The sequence below is a fragment of the Palaemon carinicauda genome, chromosome 12, assembly GCF_036898095.1.
Source record: "Palaemon carinicauda isolate YSFRI2023 chromosome 12, ASM3689809v2, whole genome shotgun sequence".
Classification (NCBI taxonomy): Eukaryota; Metazoa; Arthropoda; class Malacostraca; order Decapoda; family Palaemonidae; genus Palaemon; species Palaemon carinicauda.
Window position 1 is genome coordinate 3,729,380 of NC_090736.1, and position 26,552 is coordinate 3,755,931.

Consider the following 26,552-nt stretch of genomic DNA (forward strand, 5'->3'; position numbering starts at 1 on the left):
GCGTAAGTTTGTTGTTAGCGCTTTCCCACCAAGTTTGATAGGGTTTAATTGGAAAGTGGATAGTGGACTTATCACAGCAAACCCTTGCAGGTGTGGAAAAATATTGATTTTAGAGGCGTAAACACTGAACGAAGACAAATATCATATGGGATCTTCTTTGTTACATTTTAAAGACAGCATTATGATAAAAGCACGAACTTTATATGATTTGGATGCGATTAAGCTCTTGTTATCATCTTTGAGGTGAGATTATTAAGTAATCAAAGATTATTCGTACGACACTCTCGCCAGGGAACGAATAAAGACGCGTCTGGCAGTGGTGGTAGAGCGAACGCCTTGATACTAGGGAGTACTGCTTTAGTTAAAGGGGAACGCTGACTTTGGAGTTACTACAGTACAGCCACCGGAGACACAGAGTATTGATGTTTGTTGTGGAGTCTTAAGATTACGTAACTGTGACACCGTGAATCTCTGACAGTTCTTGTATCGGGATTAATTTCTTTATCGAGGTAAGTTTAACCGTTTCATTTCGTAGGTTTTATAAGTTGTGACGTGTAAGGTACGACGTTTGGTTGGGTTAAAACATCAATAGTTCGTTAAAAGGAATAGGTTTTTGGTCTGGCTTGCTGTTTTCAAGTGACTTTTTCATAGATTCATCTTCTACGAATTCCCAAATATTATTTATTGGCCTAATAAATAAAGGGGGAGCAAAATTTGAGTCTTGCCAATGGAAATACTTAACATACATTATTATTCATGTCCTTGAATAACTTGCGTCAAAGTCACTTATATGTAAATGCAATCAAACAATGTGTTGAGGCTGGAGACAAAGTTTTTTTTTTGCAAGCAAGCAAACAAACGCTTGCCAACATTGCGCCCTACTCTACTGCAGTCAAGAAAACTCCAGGCAGTATTACACACACACACACACACACACACACACACACACACACACACACACACACTGTATTTTTTTAAAAAATCAATATTTGATAGGGGGGATAACAATTTCCCATAACATGTTTCCATTTGATTTTCAACGACTTCATTCATGTTATGAATAGACAATATATTGTTCTCTGGTCCTGGATAGTGCCATAGCCTCTGTGCATGGTTAGAGTTCTCTTGCTTGAGGGTACACTCGGGCACACACTGCTATCTAATTTCTCTTCATCTTGTATTGTTGTTTTTATAGTTTATATAGGAGATATTTCTTATTGTTGTTACTCTTCTTAAAACATTTTATTTTTCCTTGTATCCTTTCCTCACTGGGCTATTTATTATTATTATTATTATTATTATTGCTAAACTACAACCCTAGTTGGAAAAGGAGAATGCTATACACCCAGGGGCCCCAACAGGGAAAATAGCCCAGGGAGGAAAGGAAACAAGGAAAAATTAAATATTTTAGGAACAGTAACAACATTAAAATAAATATTTCCTATATAAACTATGAAAACTTTAACAAAAGAAGAGGAAGAGAAATGATATAGAATAGTGTGCCTGAGTGTACCCTCAAGCAAAGAGAACTCTAACCCAAGACAGTGGAAGACCATGGTACAGAGGCTATGGCACTACCCAAGACTAGAGGACAATGGTTTAATTTTGGAGTGTCCTTCTCCTAGAAGAGCTGCTTACCATAGCTAAAGAGTCTCTTCTTCCCTTACCAAGAGGAGAGTAGCCACAGAACAATTACAGTGCAGTAGTTAACCCCTTGGATGAAGAAGAATTGTTTGGTAATCTCAGTGTTGTCAGGTGTATGAGGACAGAGGAGAATTAGTAACGAATAGGCCAGACTATTCGGTGTATGTGCAGGCAAAGGGAAAGAACTGTAACCAGAGAGAAGGATCCAATGTAGTACTGTGTGACCAGTCAAAGGACCCCATAACTCTCTAGCATAGTATTTCAACAGGCGGCTGGTACCCTGGCCAACCTACTACCTACTGGAGCCCTTGGGCTAATATCATCCTGCTTTTCCATCTAGTGTTGTAGCTCAGCAGGTAATAATTAAGTCAAGTTAAGAGGTAGAACTGTAAACAGTATTTATAAAATGATGAAATAAGAAGAACGGCAGGCTTAGTAAAGATTACAGAGGTGATAAGAGTGTCACGACTGAGATGGTGTGGGCACGTGTTGAGAATGGATGGTGGGGAGGGAGTGAGGAGGGCTTGGGAGGACCCTGTCAGATAGAGAAGATCAAGAGGGAGGCAGAGAATTAGATGGCGAGATAAGGTGAAGGATGAAATGGAGAGAAGAAGTTTGGTGGAAGAGGATACCTTTGATAAAAGGCATCGGAGAGGACGCGTCAGGCAACCGACCCCTTAATGTAAGGATGATAACAGTGGAGAAGAAGAAACAGCACCAATGAGACATTTCTTCATAAGGAAAGGAATCAGGTTAGAATGGGTGAAGAGTTTATCTATCAGGGTTTAAGGTTTAAAGGCCGCTAATGAATGGCTATACCAAGCAGGACAATGCCCTAAAGAGTGACCAAAACATATGACCAGCGCCCAAGCCCCCTCTCCAGTGACCAAAGGAAATAACGAGTTTGAGCGGGAGTCGAACCCCAGTCTGGCATTCACCAGTCAGGGACGTTACCGCATCGGCCTCCAGAACCTTGATTTACTTTTTTTATTCAAGTCCTTTATTTATTCCTAGGAGATCAGGTTTCTCTTTATTTCATCAATTCACCCTTCTGCCCTGCAATTCTAATATCCACTGTTGATTAAAAAATGGTTATTAGAGCCAGAATTACTCTTTAAGTGCTGATTGTAAAGACAGATAAGTGCACAAAAAACCTTATAGAACAATTGTTTTTATATACCTAAAAATATTATTATTTCAGTTTTTCACGACCATAGCCTCTATATTAAAGTGAAATTCCATCGTTCAACCAATGTAGTCCTGAAGAAGAGCCAGGAAGTGATTTGAAACAGGCGTCAACAAAAATAAAAAAAACCGAGAAAAGTAAATGCATTTTCTCATTATTTTGAAAATTATCTGGAGGACAGTTTGTCAAGAGACTTTTGAACGCCACCAACATATTGTCTCTTCATTATATATATATATATATATATATATATATATATATATACACATATGTATGTATGAGGTTTGTATATATATATATACAATATATAAATATATATATTATTATATATATATATATATATATATATATATATATATATATATATACAGTATTAATTCATATACAGAAGTATGGATAAACAAACAAAGTATGACAATATATCTTAGTATTCTGTATGTTAACATTAAGACCTTTCGCCTTATTAGAGGATGGCTTCAAAGAAAAAGAGTTGCTGCACATTCATGCAATAATTAATGAATCGTGGATGAACATCCCGTGCCATAAAATACCCATAGAATTAGTCTTTCCAGAAACCGATACAGGATGCTCATAAGCAGCGAGTCGAGCTCCCCACAAGCATTGCGTCATACAAATTTACTATGCACTTACTCTTTCGAATCTTGTATTATAACTACATTTACCATACATATATACATACATACATTTACCATACACAAACACACACACACATATACATATATATATATATATATATATATATATATATATATATATATATATATATATATGGTTGGTGAGATTGTTTAATATGTGTTTTGTGTTGTCAATGGTACCAGTAGATTGGGTTTGTGCGTGTATTGTACCACTATATAAGGGTAAGGGAGATGTGCATGAGTGTTGTAATTCAAGGGGTATTAGCTTGTTGAGTGTAGTTGGAAAAGTGCATAGTAGAGTACTGATTAATAGGATTAAGGATAAAATAGAGAATGCAATCTTGGAAGTACAGGGTGGTTTTAGAAGAAATAGGGGTTGTATGAATCAGATTTTTACAGTTAGGCAGATATGCGAAAAATATTTAGCAAAAGGTAAGGAGGTGTATGTTGCATTTATGGATCTGGAGAAAGCGTATGATAGGGTTGATAGGGAAGCAATGTGGAATGTGATGAGGTTATATGGAGTTGGTGGAAGGTTGTTGCAAGCAGTGAAAAGTTTCTACAAAGGTAGTAAAGCATGTGTTAGGATAGGAAATGAAGTGAGCGATTGGTTTCTGGTGAGAGTGGGGCTGAGACGGGGATGTGTGATGTCGCCGTGGTTGTTTAAGTTGTATGTTGATGGAGTGGTGAGAGAGGTGAATGCTTGAGTGCTTGGACGAGGATTGAAACTGGTAGACGAGAATGACCATGAATGGGAGATAAATCAGACGCGCAAGAGAAGCTTGGCCGATTAGTGACAGACTTTGGAAGGGTGTGTGAGAGAAGGAAGTTGAGAGTTAATGTGGGTAAGAGTAAGGTTATGAGATGTACAAGAAGGGAAGGTGGTGCGAGGTTGAATGTCATGTTGAATGGAGAGTTACTTGAGGAGGTGGATCAGTTTAAGTACTTGAGGTCTGTTGTTGCAGCAAATGGTGGAGTGGAAGCAGATGTACGTCAGAGAGTGAATGAAGGATGCAAAGTGTTGGGGACAGTTAAGGGAGTAGTAAAAAATAGAGGGTTGGGCATGAATGTAAAGAGAGTTCTGTATGAGAAAGTGATTGTACCAACTGTGATGTATGGATCGGAGTTGTGGGGAATGAAAGTGACAGAGACAGAAATTGAATGTGTTTGAGATGAAATGTCTAAGGAGTATGGCTGGTGTATCTCGAGTAGATAAGGTTAGGAACGAAGTGGTGAGGGTGAGAACAGGTGTAAGAAATGAGTTAGCAGCTAGAGTGGATATGAATGTGTTGAGGTGGTTTGGCCATGTTGAGAGAATGGAAAATGGCTGTCTGCTAAAGAAGGTGATGAATGCAAGAGTTGATGGGAGAAGTACAAGAGGAAAGCCAAGGTTTGGGTGGATGGATGGAGTGAAGAAAGCTCTGGGTGATAGGAGGATAGATGTGAGAGAGGCAAGAGAGCTTGCTAGAAATAGGAATGAATGGCGAGTGATTGTGACGCAGTTCCGGTAGGTCCTGCTGCTTCCTCCGGTGCCTTAGATGACCGCAGAGGTAGCAGCAGTAGGGGATTCAGCATTATGAAGCTTCATCTGTGGTGGATAATGGGGGAGGGTGGGCTGTGGCACCCTAGCAGTACCAGCTGAACTCGGTTGAGCCCCTTGTCAGGCTGGGAGGAACGTAGAGAGGAGAGGTCCCCTTTTTTGTTTCATTTGTTTGATGTCGGCTACCCCCCAAAATTAGGGAAGTGCCTGGGTATATATATATATATATATATATATATATATATATATATATATATATATATATATATATATACACAACTTACATACCTTTATATAACTTTAATTAATGGAAAATGTTACCATAGACATGAGAAATTAAGACATGATATACGGATCAGTTGAATGTGATACGAATATATTACGGAAGATTGGTGTTTATATAGACTTATGAAATTCCATTCATAATAGGAAAATGCTTTGAAGATTTTTATGTTAAAATCATATCTCTCTCTCTCTCTCTCTCTCTCTCTCTCTCTCTCTCTCTCTCTCTCTCTCTCTCTCTCTCTCAAGGAGCAGGTTTCAGTCACGATCCTTCGAAGATTATTCCAGTTTAACCGGTTCCAAAGATATCAATTCTTGATCCCAATTCCTGACCTACCAAGAAAAAATATATTCATAAATGCACACATACATAGGCTATACCATCTATCTATCTATATATGTGTGTGTATGTATTGATTTCTAATTGGTTGATTTATTAAGTTATTTTCTATATAACAGTTTAAGTATCCTGTTCCTGACTAAGAGTTTAGTTATCTAGTTAATTTTGTTATCAATAAGGTAACTTTGAAGATCATTCAAGTATGAGTTTCTTTGTTACTCAATACTCATTCTATGAAGACAGTAAGTTTGTACACCTACACAAACAATCACTTATATATGTATGTATATATATATATACATATATATACATATGTATATATAAATATATATATATATATATATATATATATATATATATAGATATAGATATATATATAAATAAATATATATATATATATATATATATATATATATATATATATATATATATATCAGCCTTCTCCCCTTCTAGGTGTGGTATCAGATGGATACAGCATCCCACAATCTCAGAAATTTTTAAGGCGTGATGTTGCTGGACCCATATCTTTTTTCTTGACATTGGCATCCTGGTACCCGATTACTGCTGAGTGGATATTCACCAGTACTCCCTTCCCCTTAAAAACTGTGGCTGTAGATGATGCTAGTTATTTGGTGTTCACTAAGCATTTCAAGGTCTACCTTCTAATCCTGGCTACGGTACTCCACATAATACCACTACTACTACTACTATTACTACATTGGTCTGGGCCACTCGTTGACCTATGACCTCTCAAAATAGGTCACCACCCTCCTATATCTTGCTCTAAAACCATTTTTGTATCCATTTCAATTTTTTCCTTGTCGACATTATCCGTAAGGCATCTATTCCAATTCTTTCTAGGTTTTCTCAAAGGTTTCCGCCCCATGACTTCAGCAGTTAGCATTTCCTTGGGTATACAGTGTTCCATTAACAACAAATTATTTGGTAGGTTAAATCTCTACAATGGTCAGTGAAATAAGCCTAAAGCACATAGCTGGCCATTGGAATCAAATCGTGGTCCTCCCACTGATGGGTTGGGTGTCCTGACCATCCGACCACATGGTTCCATGAAGAAAGCAACCAGTACTGTGTAGCCTACGATAGAATTCTTTATAATTCCATAGTATATTTCTTAACTGAATGCTAATCTAACTGGGGTACATAATAAGCCACTTCTTACATAATGGTCTCACCTACTTGTATATACGCACAGTGAAAGTTTAAGGAGTATTGATAATTAAGAGAGGCTACTTTATCGTTACTGGGAAGAATTCTTAAGGACACAAGATAAGTTAGAGATGGTGTGTAAAAGCATTCAGTGACTTCTATTGTATCTCTGCTTTTAATTCATTACACATAAACTAATGTTATTAATAGAACAATCCTATTAACAGTTTTGTTATTTTAGCTTATTACATGAAGAGCATTGCCCTTTTAGTTATCATACCAAAAGCTAGTTGATGGTGAACCATCATGTCAAGATCAGCCAGTCGTCAAGATACCTTAAAAATCGTATACTGTTCGAGAGGGCCATAGCTGAAACCCAAGTTCTTTAAATATAAAGGACCTTAGCTGAGACCAGAGTGAACACTTGCATGAGCACTTGGGAACTGGTGGACAGGCCGAAGCAGAGGGCATGGAACCCTCGCCACAGTAGAACTGGTACACTAATCCCTAGAGGATGAAGCAAAAGTTCTTAATGTATGACCAAAGAACAGGGTGAGCACTTGATGAATGGTGGACAGGCTGAAGCAGAGGGCGTAGAACCCTCGCCATGGTAGAACTGGTAGATTAATCCCTAGAGGATGCACCCACAGTTCTTAATGTAGGACCAAAGGTATTTGAAAATATATGTCTTTCAGGTCCATCAAAACAAAGGAGTCTTCCTCCGTGATAGCAGACTGCACAGTACTTGCAGTCTCCATGCTGCAAGAAGTTTCTAGAAAATTTCTTTAGTTTGCTTTCCGCTTGGAAGGAGGCTTGTAGTGATAAGGAAATCAAAGTCGACAAACATGTTTTTAAGGATTGAGTATTTACAAGTATTGAAAATAAAATTTACACCTTTCCTGAAACTGACCTTGATCTCAATTCCATTCAATTTCAAATATGTCTGAAAATACCAACAACAGTTACCATGCCATGTTTTATATAACTTGTCATGTCTAAAATGACCCTTGACACTTACCTCACACTCAAGGCCTATATATGTTCTTGCTCACAACTCATTACAGGACACATATGAAAGGCACTCTTATGAAAACGTCTCTGGTTCGTATTTATTGGGTCGGGAGTTTAAGCCTCACTTTCAACCTGATAATTTTCATTATTGTCCACAAGAGCAAAACCTTACCATCTTTATGAGCTAAGTTTGGATGGTTTTGGGGGCTTAAAGGCCTAACTGCTGCGTCATCAGCAGCCATACTGGCCCTAACATGGGTGGAGGTGCCCTTAGACACTGATCATATGTATAAATCGTTTGTCTTTAGGACATTGTGCGGTAAATGCAATTTTTTGTCCTCTGCTTCCACCACTCGGGAGTTACCCTTAAACCTTTAAAATCTGTGACACAACACATGGCCAATCTTGTTTGAAACGACCTGTGATATCCGCCACGTTACACATCACGTGGCGTATCTTGAATAGAACTTTGATATCTAACCTACTGGCCTTGGTGAAGGTAGCCTTCAATTGGAGTTAACTCTTGAGTGTTAACCGGGAAATACTTCACTCAAAGCAAAGATAAGATAACGATGGTAGATAAAAGAATATAGTCATTTTTTTTTTAAATTTCTGTTAGGGTACAGTATGCTTTCAGCATTTATTTCCTCATAATGGTTTGCCTTGTTTGACTGTAAATTTAAGCTGTATATTGCAAAGGCCAGTGCTGTGGTTGGGCACCCAAGTAGGGTGTCGGTCTTGCCCTGCTGACATTCTGGAGAGTATCTATTCTGAGGAAAATGGAACTGAAACCAGACACCTTTAACCTTTAAAGTACATGGATGTCTACGTTAGTCGCTGCTCACCAACTGACTACTGTCTTCTACAATATGTAATGTAAATGCTGCATTTGATAGTTATGTAGAAATATACAATTCTAGTTCTCTGTAATTTACAATTGCACTGAATTAAATTTCATGACAATGACTGTATATTGTTTCTTTACAGTGACCAGTACAACGCCGTCAATTCGCCCAGATGCCTTCGCCAACAGAATTTCCCAGCCTGAGGCTCTCCAATGCCGGGAAACAGGCCAAGGTGATTAATGTTCTTAACCAAGTTCAAGGATAAATCTTGAACCATGATTTAGAATTAATAAATTATTATTATTATTATTATTATTATTATTATTATTATTATTATTATTATTATTATCATTATTATTATTACTTGCTAAGCTACAATTCTAGTTGGGAAAGCAGGATGCTTTAAGCTCAGGGGCCCCAACAGGGAAAATAGCCCAGTGAGGAAAGGAAACGAGGAAAAATAAAATATTTTACGAAGAGTAACATTAAAATAAATATTTCTTACTAATCGGGTATTTGAATCAGTGGATCTCCAAAACTTCAAAGTTGCAGCAAATGTTTTTATGTTGAACAGGCTGACATATGTCTATTTATTGTTTATATGTGAAATATCTTTTAATGCTGTTATTGTTGTTAAAATATTTCATTTTAATTGTTCAATATTTCTTCTATCGTTTATTTACTTCCTTATATCCTCTCCTCACTGGGCTATTTTTCCCTGTTAGAGCCCTTGGACTTATAGCATCTTGCTTTTCCAATTAGGGTTGTAGCTTAGCTACTACTACTACTACTACTACTACTAATAATAATAATAATTAATAATACTCTTGAAAATCCTCTTAAAAAGGTTTAGTTTCCTTATCTTTGATAAAACTGATCAATTTAGATAGGAATCTGTGGTTATCCACTGTCAATTAAGCAACTATTACGATGTCATATTCTAAACAAGGAAATCCAATGCCCGTTTCAGATCTTGGACCGCGTGAAACCCCTAATTCTAACTGAGGACCAGCGTAAAAAGGTCGGGGAAGTGTTCCTAGACGAAATGAGGTTAGGCCTGGCCCTGAATCCGGAGAGAGAATCTTCGCTTTTGATGGAAAACACATTTATTCCAGAACTTCCTAATGGCACAGGTGAGTTGGGAGTGGAGTGACCAATGGCCATTTATTGGTATTCTGGTTGATTTTATCAATTAAAAAAATATATAAAGAATTTCATAAATAGCTTCATTTTCAGTCTTTTTTTTCCATGTAGAAATATGGTCTTCGATCCAAACCTGTTTAGAAATATATAATGATTTAATCACGTTGCAAAATGCTGAAAACCCAAATGTTGACGCATTTCAGAGGAAGACTAAAGTAATGCTAGGTTTTAAATATGCGTTAAACGATAATGAATTAGCTATTGAAGTGAGACTATTATCATCTTTTAAATATTCTATAGGGTTCCAGTGCATTCTTGATAAAGTGCAAAAACTAAAAGATAATATTGTTCCAGAAAACCTTCAAGTATCGCTTCGTATTCATGATTTCTTCAGAACTTGCAAACCAGTTTTATTTTTACTGCACTTTCAACTGTCATTATATTTCATTGTTGCAAATGCATATAAACAGTACATTCCTGCAGCCTAACTCTATACGTATTGCAAAACACTCGGTGAGAGAGAGAGAGAGAGAGAGAGAGAGAGAGAGAGAGAGAGAGAGAGAGAGAGAGAGAGAGAGAGAGAGAGAGAGAGGTGAAATGTGTTGTTTCATAACCATTTTGGTGTTAGTGTGTGTGTGGAAGCATATTTGCTGATATATACTGATATTTCTTGAGAGAGAGAGAGAGAGAGAGAGAGAGAGAGAGAGAGAGAGAGAGAGAGAGAGAGAGAGAGAGAGAGAGAGAATGAATCTCTTCCAACCTCTACTATCAATCTTTAACCTTTGATCATACCAATAGATTTATGTAGTTTCAGTCTCCCTCGACTCCAATTGCAAGATTTTATTCGCAAACTACTACATTTAAAGTGATCCATTGAATGCTATACATAATTAAATTAGTTAATAAAAATAATTAATAATTAATATATTAATATCCTATTCTCGCTCACACTTCTACCCACTCCAAGTTATTCATCAACACACTTTTATCAAGATTATACTGTCTAACGTAAAGCTGCATGCGCAGAAAATATATACATACATATATGCATATGTTTGTGAGTTATATGTTTATTCGATGTGCAATATGAAATAAAATATTTAAAAAGGAAATATTTATTGATACAATTGCTGGCCACTGGCTAAAGGACAGCAAGACTAAGATATGGAATTTTTTATTATTATTATTATTATTATTATTATTATTATTATTATTAGCTAAGCTACAACCATAGTTTGAAAAGCGAGATGCTATAAGCCAAAGGGCTCCAATAGGGAAAAATAGCCCAGTGAAGAAAGGAAATAAAGAAATAAACGATATAAGAATAAAAGTGAATACTAAAATATTTTAAAAACAGCAACAATAAAACAGATGTCATATATAAACTATAAAAAAAAAAAGACTGCTACTTTTAACTTTGTGATATTAAACTAAACATTTTCGTGGGTAAAATTTTTCTTTGAGGTTGACAATGCGTAAATAAACTGAAATGACATTCAATGAACTGCCTTGCATCGCACAGTGAGGGTTGAAGGACATGCTGGTGGATTTTTCAAGGTTGAGCAATCCACAAAGCAGTTATTCACTTGATCTGTCACGGCTTTATTCTATATTGTGTTTGTGAGTTGTGTGTGTGTGTGTGTGTGTGTGTGTTTTGCTTGGTAGAGGCATGTCTGTAGAAGCAACAACAATAAAGATGGCTGAGGGTGGCTAGCAGTGAAGGTCAAATATTTTATCAGCGGCTTTTTGAATAATAATAATAATAATAATAATAATAATAATAATAATAATAATAATAATAATGATTTAAATAATAACAACAACAACAATAATAAAAATAATAATAATAATAATAATAATAATAATAACAATAATAATAACAATAATAATGATAATAATAATAATAATAATAATAATAATAATAATAATAATAATAATAATAATAATAATAATAAGGCAAGAAATGGCATGGAAATTTTGATGTGTTTACGACGATTACTATCAATATTATATAACCAGAGATTTGTATCTTTCACTTATAATGTTTAGAGATCATATACCCTGTATCCAACTATATATATATATATATATATATATATATATATATATATATATATATATATATAATATATATATATATGTATATATAATATATATAAATATACAATATATATAAATATACAATATATATACATATATATATATGTATATATAAGTATACATACACACACACATATATATATATATATATATATATATATATATATATATATATATATATATATATATGTATACATATGTATATATATACACATATATATATATATATATACAGTATAAATATAGTGATTTATTTATATTTCATTTGTTTTTCTTTTATGGGCCTTCTTGAAGATTACAGTTATAAGTAAGACACACACACACACACACACACACACATTATATATATATATATATATATATATATATATATGTATATATATATATATATATATATATATATATTATAAATACACCATAGTGTTTGTAACTTAACTTTTTTTTTTCAGAAAATGGCGAGTATTTGGCACTGGATCTTGGAGGGACCAACTTCAGAGTAATTTACGTCAGAATGACAGATGGACAATTCACTGAGGAGGTTGGTTGTCACTGGATATGAAATAGTTTTCAGGAGAAACGTAAATACTAATGTCGCCACATACGTATTTATTACAAACGTTTCGACATTTCAAATGTCGTCATCAGGGTTACGTAAATGAGGATAGATTGTATTTACTTTTAACAATCTTTTTTTTAGTTTTATCAAAGAGCACATTTGAAAATTCACCTCAATAAACGGTAAAAAGCCCTCGAATAAATGTTGCCAGGCATTTACCGTTTTAAAAACGGACATATTGACGTTAAGGAGTGATATTACGATCACCAACCCGTAAAAGATAATGGCAACGTATGGTAAAAATTACGGTCGCCTGTATTTACTGAAATACGGCTGAGAACAGTATAGTTTTACGGAGAATTTCCGATTAAAATTATGGTTTTTCTTAACAGTGCAGCTGACTACACTTAAAAAACCGTAATTTTAATCGGAAATTTTCTGTAAAAATAGCCTTTTATCAGCCGTATTTCAGTAAATACAGGCGACCGTAATTTCACCATACCTTGTTATTATCTTTTACGGGTTGGTGACCGTAATATCACCCCTTAACGTCAATACATCCGTTTTTAATACGGTAAAAATCCTGGAATAAATGTTGCCAGACATTTACCATTCTATTAATGAAATTTTTTAACAGTGTACATACTATTTACTAACTACACAGATACTTATTGAAAGAGATTAAGGCATTTTATTACTGGCCATACAGAGGTGTCAATATTATAGAGACCTCCTTCCATTAGATGTTAAAAGGCTGATTTTCCTTTCAAGTTCGTATTTTAACTCATCATCATCTCCTCCTACGCCTATTGACGCAAAGGGCTTCAGTCAGATTTCACCAGTCGTCTCTATCTTGAGCTTTTAAATCAATACTTCTCCATTCATCACCTCCCACTTCACGCTTCATAGTCCTCAGCCATGTAGGCCTGGGTCTTCTAACTCATCTAGTGCCTTGTGGAGCCTAGTTGAAAGTTTGGGGAGAGCGAAAAGCAAGCTACGTAATTTCCGTTAAACTATATCATTTGGTTTGAACTGCTCTCTTTTTTTACTTGGTAATTGTATCATTTGCATCATTTTATTCCGTTCCACGTCTTGTAATATTGTTTTAAATCTTGCTTTTCCAACTACAGTTATAGCTTGGCAAGTAATAATAATAATATTTCCTCTCTTTTTCTAGTGTTGATATTCAACAAACCCGCCCTTTTTGGTAATTTCAATGCTACAAGTGACCCGTATATATATTTTTTATACTGTAATAATTACTTCAATAAATGATGTATTATTACTATATTCTTCCCATAATGCACTTGGTTTTGGTGGAAATTGCTAATTAAAACTATTGTGATAACAGATACTAATCAAGTATGATTTAATTATAGATATACTAGCATAATTTTTTATTTGATCACAGATTAACATCCAAAATGGATATATATATATATATAAATAAATATATATATAAATATATATACATATATATATACACATATAAGTATATATATAAATATAAATATATATATATATATATATATATATATATATATATATAGTGTTTTATATATATCAAGTATATATACATAAATATAGTATATATATACATAAATATATATATATATATATATATATATATATATATATAGTGTTTTATATATATCTAGTATATATACATAAATATAGTATATATACATAAACATATATATATATATATATACATAAATTATACATATATATATATATAAATATATATATATATATATATATATATATATATATATATATATATATATATAATGCTTATGCAATTTGCAGGTTTGTAACGTATGATGAACATTTTTTTTTTTTTTAAATATATGCACTTTCAACTAAAATTCATTAATCCAATGATATTTTCTGTAACTACTTATTTCGCAATTATATATTTTTAATGATCCAAAAGGCACTAGAAGAGTTGGAAGACTCAGGCCTACATGGCTGAGGACTATGAAATGCGAAGTAGGAGATGATGAATAGAGAAGTATTGAATTAGAAGCTCAAGATAAGAGACGACTGGCGAAATTTAACCGAGGCCCTTTGCGTCAATAGGCGTAGGAGATGATGATAAATGCTTATACAGTTTTGTAGAGGAATGAATGATAAATACTTTTTAAAAATTACATTAAATTTCAATTGCAATTTTTTATTCCAATGATATTTTCTGTATTGACTTATTTCGTAATTATACATTTTTAATGCTTATGTAGTTTTGTAACGAAACGTATGATAAACTTTTTTTAAACTATATTAAATTTCAACTACAGTTTATTATTCCAATAATATTTTCTATATCTATTTATTTCGTGATTATACATTTTTAATAATTATGCAGTTTTGTAGAGGAACGCAGGGTAAACAGTTTTTTAAATTCTATTTAATTTCAACTACAATTTATTATTCCAATGATATTTTCTGTATCTGTTTCCTAATTATATTTTTTTTTCCACCCACACAGGTTGTTGACTATTTCCATATACCAGACGAAGTTCGGTTAGGTCCCGGGGAAAAACTCTTTGACTTCCTCGCGGATTGTCTCGCCCAGTTTCTTACGAAGAGGGAATTTGCCGGACGTCATTTTCTGTTAGGTAAAATTAGTAATTGGCATTCTCATTATTTCAAGAACGGCTATACTCAATTTTTTTTAATGGGGTGTATTTGCACTGACTCGCAGCGGTGCCCTTTTAGCTCGGAAAAGTTTCCAGCTCTCTGATTGGTTAGAATTATCTGGTCCAACCAATCAGCGATCAGGACTAGGACACATTTCTTCCGAGCTAAAAGGGCACCACCCCTGCGAGTCTGCAAATCTGCCTCACTAAAAAAAATTGACTATAGGCAACGACATTTGACCGAGACAAGAACGATTATAGATTTTTTTTTAATGAGGTGCATTTGCACTGACTCGCAGCGGTGCCCTTTAAGCTCGGGAAAGTTTCCAGCTCTCTGATTGGTTAGAATGATCTTGTCCAACCAATCAGCGATCAGGAAACTTTTTCGAGCTAAAATGGCACCCCTGCGAGTCGGTGCAAATCTGCCTCACTAAAAATAAATGACTATAGGCAACGACATTTGACCGAGACAAGAACGACTATACTCAATTTTTTTTATTGGGGTGCATTTGCACTGACTCGCAGCGGTGCTCTTTTAGCTCGGAAAAGTTTCCAGCTCTCTGATTGGTTAGAATGATCTGGTCCAACCAATCAGCGATCAGGAAACTTTTTCGAGCTAAAAGGGCACCCCTGCGAGTCTATGCAAATCTGCCTCACTAAAAAGAATTGCCTATAGTTTGAGGCAACTTAATTTGATTGAGACATTTCATATGATAGTGGAAGATTTCATGACGAATTTCACAATGACAACTCGATTTAACATATAGTTTGTATATGAAAGATCTGTTTTGATGTTGTTACTGTTCTTAAGATAGATTAATTGTTCATTACTTCTCTTGTAGTTTATTTCCTTGTTTCCTTTCCCCAATGGGCTATATTTCCCTGTTGGAGCCGTTGACCTTATACCCCTCTGCTTTTCCAACAAGGGTGGTAGCTTAGCTAGTAATAATAATAATAATAATAATAATAATAATAATAATAATAATAATAATAATAATAATAATAATAATAATAATAATACTGGCTGTGAAACGGTTACTTATTGCATAGATTTAGTATCAGATGAATTTAAATACATATCGTACATTTATTTTCTTATTTATTTCCTTGTTTACTTTCCTCACTGGGCTATTTTTCCCGGTTGAAGCCCTTGGGCTTATAGCACCTTGCTTTTCCAACTAGGGTTTGAGCTTGGCTAATAATAATAATAATAATAATAATAATAATAATATATCGCATATTTATTTCATTATTTCCTTGTTTACTTTCCTCACTGGGCTATTTTTCCCTGTTGAAGCCCTTGGGGCTTGTAGCACCTTGCTTTTCCAACTAGGGTTTGAGCTTGGCTAATAATAATAATAATAATAATAATAATATACAATTCACCTACAACAATTCATCTACGAATACAATATATCCTCCTATTGAATGATATAGAAAATTAATTGTAATGTTAGAGATTAATTTTAATCTTAGGTGGAAATAATTATTGAAATGTTCATGGCTGTTATTTGACTATCAGTGATATAATATATGTTCGTTCTAAATTTTAGACTACCATAAATCGTATGTTATTATTATTATTATTATTATTATTATTATTATTATTATTATTATCATTATCATTATTAATTGCTAAGCTATAACCCTAGTTGGAAAAGCAGGATGTTATAAGCCCAGGGGCTCCAACATGGAAAATAGCCCAGTGAGAATAGAAAACAAGGAAAAATACAATATTTTAAGAACAGTGACAACATTGAAATAAATTTTTCCTATTTAAACTATGAAAACTTTAACAAAACAAGAGGAAGAGAAATAACATTGTATAGTGTGCTCAAGTATACCCTCAAGCAAGAGAACTCTAATAATCTACTGAGCTATTTGTGAAGCCTTATGTTTTAAAGAATCTAGTTCACATGAATTTTGAAAATTATTCAGATTTTTTTTTTTTTTTAATCAAAAGATTTAACGCCACCTTCCTTTTCCAGGTTTCACTTTTTCCTTCCCAATGACACAGAAGAGCCTCGACGTCGGAATCCTAGTGTCTTGGACAAAGTCTTTCAACTGCTCAGGGACTGTTGGGGAAGATGCAGTTCGGATGCTAAACGAAGCCATCCAAAGAAGAGGTGACATTGACGTCACGGTAACTGCCATCCTCAATGACACAACAGGTGAGCCAGAAGTAGATTTGCTTTTAAAATGCAGTGCCACTTTCAATGACACCACACGTCGTGTTAGGGAAGATTTATCTCTCTCTTGGACTGTGTCTAATCCTTTGGACACAACTGGACGCATTTCGTTGCAATTTAGAAGGGGTTATGTCCTGAAAGGTTTAAAACACTCCCAGAAGACTAAAATTACTGCCAGACAATTTGCTTAGACAGCATCTATAACCTTTAAAAAAAACATGTAAAGCAGAATCGTCTTTGCACCATTGTGCCTTTTTTTTTTTTTTACATTTTTACTCGAATTACATATATATATATATATATATATATATATATATATATATATATATATATATATATAAATATATATACTGTATATATATACATACATATATATATATATATGTATATATATACATTATATATAGATATATATATATATATATATATATATATATATATATATATATATATATATATATATATATATATATATATATATATTTCATTAGTAAGAGGGACTCAAGAAGGGCTTAAAGAGGATCTTATATTCTGAGTAAATCTGTTTTCATCGTCACATTCACTGCTTCGTAAGCAAGATTTCTCAAGCTAATGATATACTACCACTAGAGAGCTATTGGGTCCTTTGAATGGCCAGACAGCACCACATTGGATCTTTCTCTCTGGTTACGGTTCACTTTCCTTTTGCCTTCACATACACCGAATAGTCTGGACTATTCTTTATAGATTCTCCTCTGTCCTCATATACCTGACAACGATGAGATTACCAAACAATTTTTCTGCGGTGTAAATGTTAAGTGGCTACTTTCCTCTTGGTAAGGGTAGAAGAGACTCTTCAGCTATGGAAAGCAGCTCTTCTAGGAGAAGGACACTCCATAATCAAACCATCGTTCTCTAGCCTTAGGTAGTGCCATAGCCTCTGTACCATGGTCTTCCACTGTCTTGAGGTAGAGTTCTCTTGCTTGAGGGTACACTCGGACACACTATTCTATCTAATTTCTCTTCCTTTTGTTCTGTTAAAGTTTATAGTTTATAATTTATAGTTTATAGTTTATATAGGAAATATTTATCTTAATGTTACTATTCTTAAAATATTTAATTTTCTTAGTTTCCTTTCCTCACTGGGCTATTTTCCCTGTTGGAGCCCCTGGGCTTATAGCATCCAGCTTTTCCAACTAGGACTGTAGCTTAGCAATTAATAATAATAATATTCTTGAGACGGAAGGTGGCCACAGCTTTTCCAGTTAGGCATGCACTTTCTTTATTCACCCTTCTAGCCTTACCCTTCCTCAACAAGAAGTGGAACGGCTAGAGAAATGGCAAAGAAAGATGAACAAAATGACCTGCATGCCCTTGTCTCTTACCAGTAGTGGAAGAGGACTCTAATTAGAAAATACTCCGGAAAAGCATATAATGCCAAAGCATCATTTACTCATCCCTCATACTTTGGACCTGAATGTGAACAACAGACAAGCTGAAATCCAGCCTCTGGACTATGGGTTCTCCTTACATAAAGTCAAGGAAGTTCAATAGCTCAACTTGATGAGGTTGAGGCTGAGGGAACAACCGTTTTGACAGTTAGATTCTAGCATAGGGTCTCGTGCATTAGTTCTTAAGAAACCTTTGAAAGGTTCTACTGTTCTGAGTTTAACCGATCGAAGAAAAAATCCATTTCAAAATTCTACACAGGAGGCTTCTGCTACCCAGTAGTTCTGAAATTGATTCCACACAGAGAGGTGCTTGAAAAAACATTGATCTGCACCCCTTCATGTACAAAACTGAAGGGTCTTCAGCATCCCTCGCTGGCCGGGCCTTGTAACTCTTCAAGTAACCAACTGCAACACCCTCTTTGGTGTATGGTTTGCTAGGCAATTGCCGTCATGAAGATTCGGGACCTGGAGATTCTGATAATACAGAGAACAGATTAACACAGAATCCTGGGATATTGAGGAGTACTCTAAGATAATCGTAAATATGAACAAAAATCTGTTTACCTTTCTTGCTTAAGTCAATATGGCGTCACCATCGATATCTTACTGATCCGCATTTTCACAAGGTTGGAAGAGGACAGGCATTGCTATAAGTCCAGTTCAAGAAATTTATTTCCTATCGACGTAAGTAACCCTTGTAATTGTGATAACATATTCTTTAAAAGCACTAGCTATTCTATGCAAGAAGGAGAGATGAAAATGCAATACAGTGAAACATCTAAATAACAGACACCTCACACGTCTCGAACTGACGACCTAACCGTACCAGGACGCCTCGCTGCTAGGAGGAAGGACGCTGGTGACTGGTAAAACACATGAACATACGCTACCGGAGTCTAAGCGATGTCAGGCAGGGCAGCCGATCGGGACTACGGTCTACCCCAAAGACAAAGCTAAGTCCTTCAAAAAGAAGGCAACCGTACTTACCCCCATCGAAAATGGGAAAACACACGTTAATAGAAGAAGAAACTTGTAATATTCAAGGGTTATAAGAACCCACATGTTATATCTAAATTCGATAAAGGCCTTTGAAAACTGAGCAATGCAATCAGGGTAACACTACCATTCCCAACACCGAACATTTTATAATATCCAGGGAAGAATATACTTAAGCCTACTTATATTAATAACAAAACTTCAATAACAGAAAGAGAAAAAAATAAAATGAACTAAAGCAAAAAAAAAAAAAATAAAAAGGACAAAAACGAATCATACAAAAACTACCAGCACGCCTGCAAGGAAATATAAAAGGAACTGTAGCAGAATTTTGAGCAATTGATATTATCAAACATAGTTGAGAAATAAATGCAACAGCCAGCATCAATAAGATTCACTCACATAAAAGAATCTGAACCACTGCACTGTAATTGTTCAATGACTACTTTCCTCTAGGTAAGGGTAGAAGAGACTCTTTAGCTATGGTAAGCAGTTCTTCTAGGAGAAGGACACTCCAAAATTAAAGTATTGTTCTCTAGTCTTGGATATTGCCATAGCCTCTGTACCATGGTCTTTCACTGTCTTGGGTTAGAGTTCTCTTGCTTGATGGTACTCTGGCACACTATTCTATGTTATTTCTCTTCCTCTTGTTTTTTTTTTTTAAGTTTTTATAGTTTATATAGGAAATATTTTTATTAATGTTGTTACTGTTCTTAAAATATTCTATATTTATTTTTAATTACTTTTCTTGTAGTTTCCTTATTACCTTTCCTCACTGGGCTATTTTTCCCAGTTGGAGCCCTTGGGCTTATAGAATCTTGATTTCCCATCTAGGGTTGTAGCTTAGCTAGTAATAATAATAATAATAATAATAATAATAATAATAATAATAATAATAATAATAATAATAATAATAACAAACATTTCCCCTCTATACACTGTTATGTCCTCTAAATAAGTAATTTTTCTTTGCAGGAACTCTTGTACAGGGAGCATATTTAGACTGATCAAAACAGACAGTTATGTTCTCTAGATCCCTTATACAAGGAGCATATTTAGACTTGTCAGAACACACAGTTATGTTCTCTAAATAAATATTTTTTCTTTTCAGGAACTCTTGTACAGGGAGCATATTTAGACTGGTCAAAACAGACAGTTATGTTCTCTAAATCCTTTATGCACGGAGCATATTTAGACTTGTCAGTCAGAACAGACAGTTATGTTCTCTAAATCCTTTATACAGGGAGCATATTTAGACTTGTCATAACACACAGTTATGTTCTCTAAATAAATGATTTTCCTTTGCAGGCACTCTTGTACAGGGAGCATATTTAGACCTGTCAGAACACACAGTTATGTTCTCTAAATAAATAATTTTTCTTTGCAGGCACTCTTGTACAGGGAGCATATTTAGGCTTGCCAGAACACACAGTTATGTTCTCTAAATAAATGATTTTTCTTTGCAGGCACTCTTATACAGAGAGCATATTTAGACTTGTCAGAACACACAGTTATGTTCTCTAAATAAACAATTTTCCTTTGCAGGCACTCTTGTACAGGGAGCATATTTAGACTTGTCAGAACACACAGTTATGTTCTCTAAATGAATAATTTTTCTTTGCAGGAACTTTTGTACAAGGAGCATATTTAGACTTGTCAGAACACACAGTTATGTTCTCTAAATACATAATTTTCCTTTGCAGGAACTCTTGTACAAGGAGCATATCTAGACAAGCGATGTGCCTTAGGAATGATTTTGGGGACAGGTTGCAACGGCTGTTATATCGAGAAAGTAAAAAATATCGAAAAATGGCAAGGGAAGCATCTGGAGGATGAGGTAAGATGTGGTTGCTAAAGATCACTCTTTTAGTTGCATCTGTGTTATTGTTTTCGGACGTTCTTCAAATAAAATAAACCCGTATGATTAGGATGAGGGGTAGATGGAGATGGTTTGGACATGCTCTTCGCACTCCCCGAGAGAGATTAGTTCACCTGACGTTCAGCTGGGCTCCACAAGGCACTAGAAGAGTTGGAAGACCCAGGCCTACATACCTGAGGATTATGAAACGCGAAGTAGGAGATGATGAATGGGGAAGTATTGAATTAAAAGCTCAAGATAGAGACGACTCGCGAAATCTAACCGAGGCCCTTTGCGTCAATTGCGTAGGGGGAGATTATGATGATGATGATGATGATGATGATAATCTATCAAAATGATTTTTATCTCAGAAAGAATAAAAAACAGTCTGATGAACTTATGGTCAGTTATTGAAGCGTCCTGCAAAACGAAGTAAAAGTTAAAAGGGGTCGGATAGTAAGCTACACTGTTAAAAATTTGCCGTAAAAAACGTTAAAAATCCTGTTATAAATGTTGCCAGGCATTTACCGTATAAAAATTGGAAATATTGAAGTTAAGGAGGGATATTACGGTCACCAACCCGTTAAAGATAATAACAAAGTAAGGTAAAAATTACGGTCGACTGTATTTCACTGAAATACAGCTGGGAACAGTATATTTTTACGGAGGATTCTGATTAACATTACGGTTTTTATAACAGTGTAGAAGTAAGGAAGGAGGAACAGAGGTAAAACATACATACACACACACAAAGAAAAAAAAAAGAAAAGAAAGAAAAATAAGACAAGTTTACAGGTCGAAGGGATGGTGCTAAGATCGTTTAGGAATGCCTGCAATGTGCCACCTGATAGCTAGGTTGGTAGCGTCGCGGGCTTCTGTTTCAGAGGTCCCGAGTTCGCGTCCCAGCCAGGGCGCGAATACTGTGAGACCTTCTACCGGGGGGTACTCTCCAGGGTGGCGCCTAGGAGGGGAGGTTAAAGGGGGCTAGTGATAGTCCCTGCTGGCTTATGGTCGCCCGAGCAGAATGATGTAGATAGTCTGAGTGGAGACCTAAAACCCACAACTTTAACTTTTAATCCAGGGAAAACTTAAATTAAATTGGATTTATGGATTTTGGATGTGCAGGCCAGTGTTGGGTCCCGTGACCCCTTTCATGCTACACTGTTAAAAAAAAACCGTAATTTTAATCGGATATTCTTCGTAAAAAAATATATCTCAGCCGTATTTCAGTAAAATACAGGCGACTGTAATTTTACCTTACTTTATTATCATCTTTTACGGGTTGGTGACCGTAATATCACTCCTTTACGTCAATATATCCGTTTTCAAAACGGTAAATGCCTGGAATAAAAGTTGCCAGGCATTTATCGTTATTAATGCAATTTTTTAAGTGTACACTTGAGAATAGTGTTTCATGTGGTACGGTTGGTTGAAACCATTCTAACTAATTCTCCAACTGCCATTTGTTAAAACTATCTTTTCCGTTTAGGTGTGTCGTTGCTTAGAGTGAAGTTGTGGTGGCCAATTTGGTAACGTCCTTGACTAGTGAACGCCAGACTGGGGTTCGAGTCCCGCTCAAACTCGTTAGTTACTTTGGTCGCTGCAATCACATCATCCTTGAGAGCTAAGGATGGAGGTTTAGGGGGAGAGTATAGGTCTATCTGCTGAGTCATCAGCAGCCACTACCTGGCCCTCCCTAGTCCTAGCTTGGGTGGAGAGCGGGCTTGGGCGCTGATCAGTCTCTAGGGCATTGTCCTGCTTAATAGGGCAATGTCACTTGCCTTTGCCATTTATGAGCGGCTTTTAAACCTTTAAGTGCCTTGTTTTATATTGATTCTGTTAAAATTTGTACAATATCTGAATGAGAGATGATTTGAACTAATTTACGCTGTGGCCCAATTGGTAACGTCTCTGCCTGGTGTTTGCCAGTCGGGGGTTCGAGTCCCGCTCAGACTCGTTAGTGCCATTAGTGTCTGCAACCTTACCATCCTTGTGAGCTAAGGTTGGGGGGTTTGGGGGAGTCTATAGGTCTATCTGCTGAGTCATCAGCAGCCACTACCTGGCCCTCCCTAGTCCTAGCTTGGGTGGAGAGGAGGCTTGGGCGCTGATCATATAATATATGGTCAGTCTCTAGGGCATTGTTCTGTTTACTAGGGCAATGTCACTGTCCCTTGCCTCTGCCATTCATGAGCGACCTTTAAACCTTTAAACAATAAATATGTTTATTTCTTTTGATTGATAGTGATAAATTAAATGAATTCTTTTACATGTGGTATACATTACATGTAAGTAAGTTTACCTATAAAAAGGATAAGCTTTGAGCGCTGATCTCTGGATGTGTGAATTTTGTGATTTCCTTGTTACGTCCGCAAACGAAGTTAGAATGAGGTTATGTTTTACCACCTGTTTGTGTGTTTAAGTGTGTGTGTTTGTGAACAGCTTCCTGGCCACAATTTAAATCGTAGAGTAATGAAAGTTGTAGGGATTAACTGTTAGTGAAAAAGCTGGGAAGGATTAAATTTTCAAAGGTCAAGGTCAAAAGTCAAGGCCACGGTCAAGCAAAATGTCCAATTCTCGTAATCATCCATAAGTTAGGACATCGTTTGTCACAGAGACTTCAAACTTGGTTCATATTTGAATGCACGAAAATTCACGCCAATTAATACATGTTAAGGTCGAAGGTCAAGGTCGAGTCCAAAGTCAAGGTTAAGCAAAGGGTCAAATTCCGGTCCTCAACCATACGGCCACAATTTAAATCGTAAAGTAATGAAACTTGCAAGGATTTTAAACTGTTATGTAAAGAGCTGGAAATGATTAATTGATTCTGAGAAAGGCATGCTGGTTTCGAGAAATATGATGTCGTGGTGGAGGTCTGCACTCTCAGAGTGCTTTTCTAGTTTTCTTTTGTTGCTCTTAGATACTGAAATAACTATATCAATAATAAATGATGTAATATTGAGGTTTTTCTAATATGAAAACCTAACCTAACCAAAATGCTTTCAAAAGGTATTGTATGTTAATGTTTTGAATGGTTACATTTAAAATTTGATATTATACTAATTAACTTTCCTATCATAGACTGTTTTTAATACCTTTGTACATCATATACACTACTTATAACTTCATGAAATCGATGCCTGAAACATATATACTGTAGATATCAAAACCTTTGTGAAGTGAATTTTTTTTAACAATATCTCTTATTTCTTACAATGTATTTACATGTTTTCGAATCTACGATGGATTTGTAAGGAAGAGGTAAGATGCAGTTGCTTTCAGTTTGCATGCGAACTGTATATATTTTCAATAAGAGTACGGCTTCTTCATACAAGGTACCCTTTTGATTGCAAACTAGGTTAAATTGTTACACTGTCTGTAATAGCAATTTGCAAGCATAATCTTGTATTTATTTTCTAAAACAGAAAAAACAACATATGTTTAAAATGGCCTGTTATTATAAATTCATAGTCAGTTATATGAAAATAGACGTTGATTGAGGTCGCTAAGTGGGCTCAATATTATGGTGAGTCATTTGATAGATTCATAGTCAGTTACATGCAAATTGATACCAGGTACTGACGTTGAATGAGGTCGCTAAGTGGGCTCAATATTATGGTGAGTCACTTGATAAATTCATAGTCAGTTACGTGCAAATTGATACCAGGTACTGACGTTGAACGAGGTCGCTAAGTGTGCTCAATATTATGGTGAGTCACTTGATAAATTCATAGTCAGTTACATGCAAATTGATACCAGGTACTGACGTTGAATGAGGTCGCAAGTGGGCTCAATATTATGGTGAGTCACTTGATAATTCATTGTCAGATACATGCAAATTGATACCAGGTACTGACGTTGAATGAGGTCGCTAAGTGGGCTCAATATTATGGTAAATCATTTGCTGCTTGTATGCAAGCCAATATGACAGTGTAAATGCATTTGCTTGCTTTATGAATGCATGCATAATTAACTAGGACCTATAAATAATATACATCATATTAACTTGATCTACTGGCTATGATGAAATGTCTAATTTTAGTTGTAAATTTTTATTCCTTTCCATATAATACTGTCACAAAATACATTATTTTTATCGGTTACTTTAAAATACAATTATCACATTTTCTAAAAACAAACAAACAAATAAATAATAATAAATTTTCTCCAATCACAAAAATATGAATAATCGTAATAGGAAGATAGTGTTGTCATTCAAGTTAACGCTAAATTGAGGTCTTGATGTCTTTAAGCGAATTTTGTTAAAGAAAAAAAAAAGACGATCTAGTTATTACTTTTTTTACTGGACTGGTCTTCTTCACTGTATAATTGTCATTATCATTATTATTATTATTATCATTATTATTATTATTATTATTATAACTAGCTAAGCTACAAACCTACTTGGAAAAGCAAGATGCTATAAGCCTAAGGAATCCAACAGGGAAAAATAGCCCAGAGAGGAAAGGGAATAATGAAATAAATAAACTATATGAGATGTAAAGGAATAAAATAAAATATTTAAAGAACAGGAACAACATTAAACAGATCATTCATATATATATATATATATATATATATATATATATATATATATATATATATATATATATATATAATATATATATATATATATATATATATATATATATATATATATATATATATATATATATATATATATATATATATATATATATATATATATATATACTGCATATATGTATATATATACTACAAAAAGAGACTTGGGTCAGCCTATTCAACATAAAAACATTTGCTGCAAGTTTGAACTTTTGAAGGTCTACCTATAATCAACTTTATCTAAGACAATATTACTTCCCCCCCCCAAAAAAAAAAAAAAAAAATCTTGCATAAATTGAGATCTCATTCATAGAAAAGTGAACTTATCTATGACAGTATTACCTCCCCCGAAAAAATCTTTTGATTAATTTCAAGACCCCTTTGGCCGC

At 34.8% G+C, this 26,552-nt stretch overlaps 1 protein-coding gene across 2 annotated transcripts in view; it reads left to right on the forward strand.

Moving 5' to 3' along the window:
- The first annotated feature begins 313 nt into the window (after window positions 1–313).
- Window positions 314–26,552, forward strand: part of LOC137651173 (hexokinase-2-like) — a 34,374-nt gene continuing 8,135 nt past the window's right edge. Inside the window, exons 1-7 of one of the 2 annotated variants that reach the window (XM_068384313.1) lie at window positions 314–509; window positions 8,814–8,903; window positions 9,642–9,804; window positions 12,364–12,452; window positions 14,959–15,088; window positions 17,098–17,280; window positions 21,428–21,561. In XM_068384313.1, the coding sequence (XP_068240414.1) occupies window positions 8,844–8,903; window positions 9,642–9,804; window positions 12,364–12,452; window positions 14,959–15,088; window positions 17,098–17,280; window positions 21,428–21,561 (759 nt within the window). In that variant the 5' untranslated portion in view covers window positions 314–509; window positions 8,814–8,843. Of the gene's footprint in view, window positions 510–8,502; window positions 8,703–8,813; window positions 8,904–9,641; window positions 9,805–12,363; window positions 12,453–14,958; window positions 15,089–17,097; window positions 17,281–21,427; window positions 21,562–26,552 lie in introns of those variants that run through there. The other variant, XM_068384314.1, reaches the window with a different exon arrangement.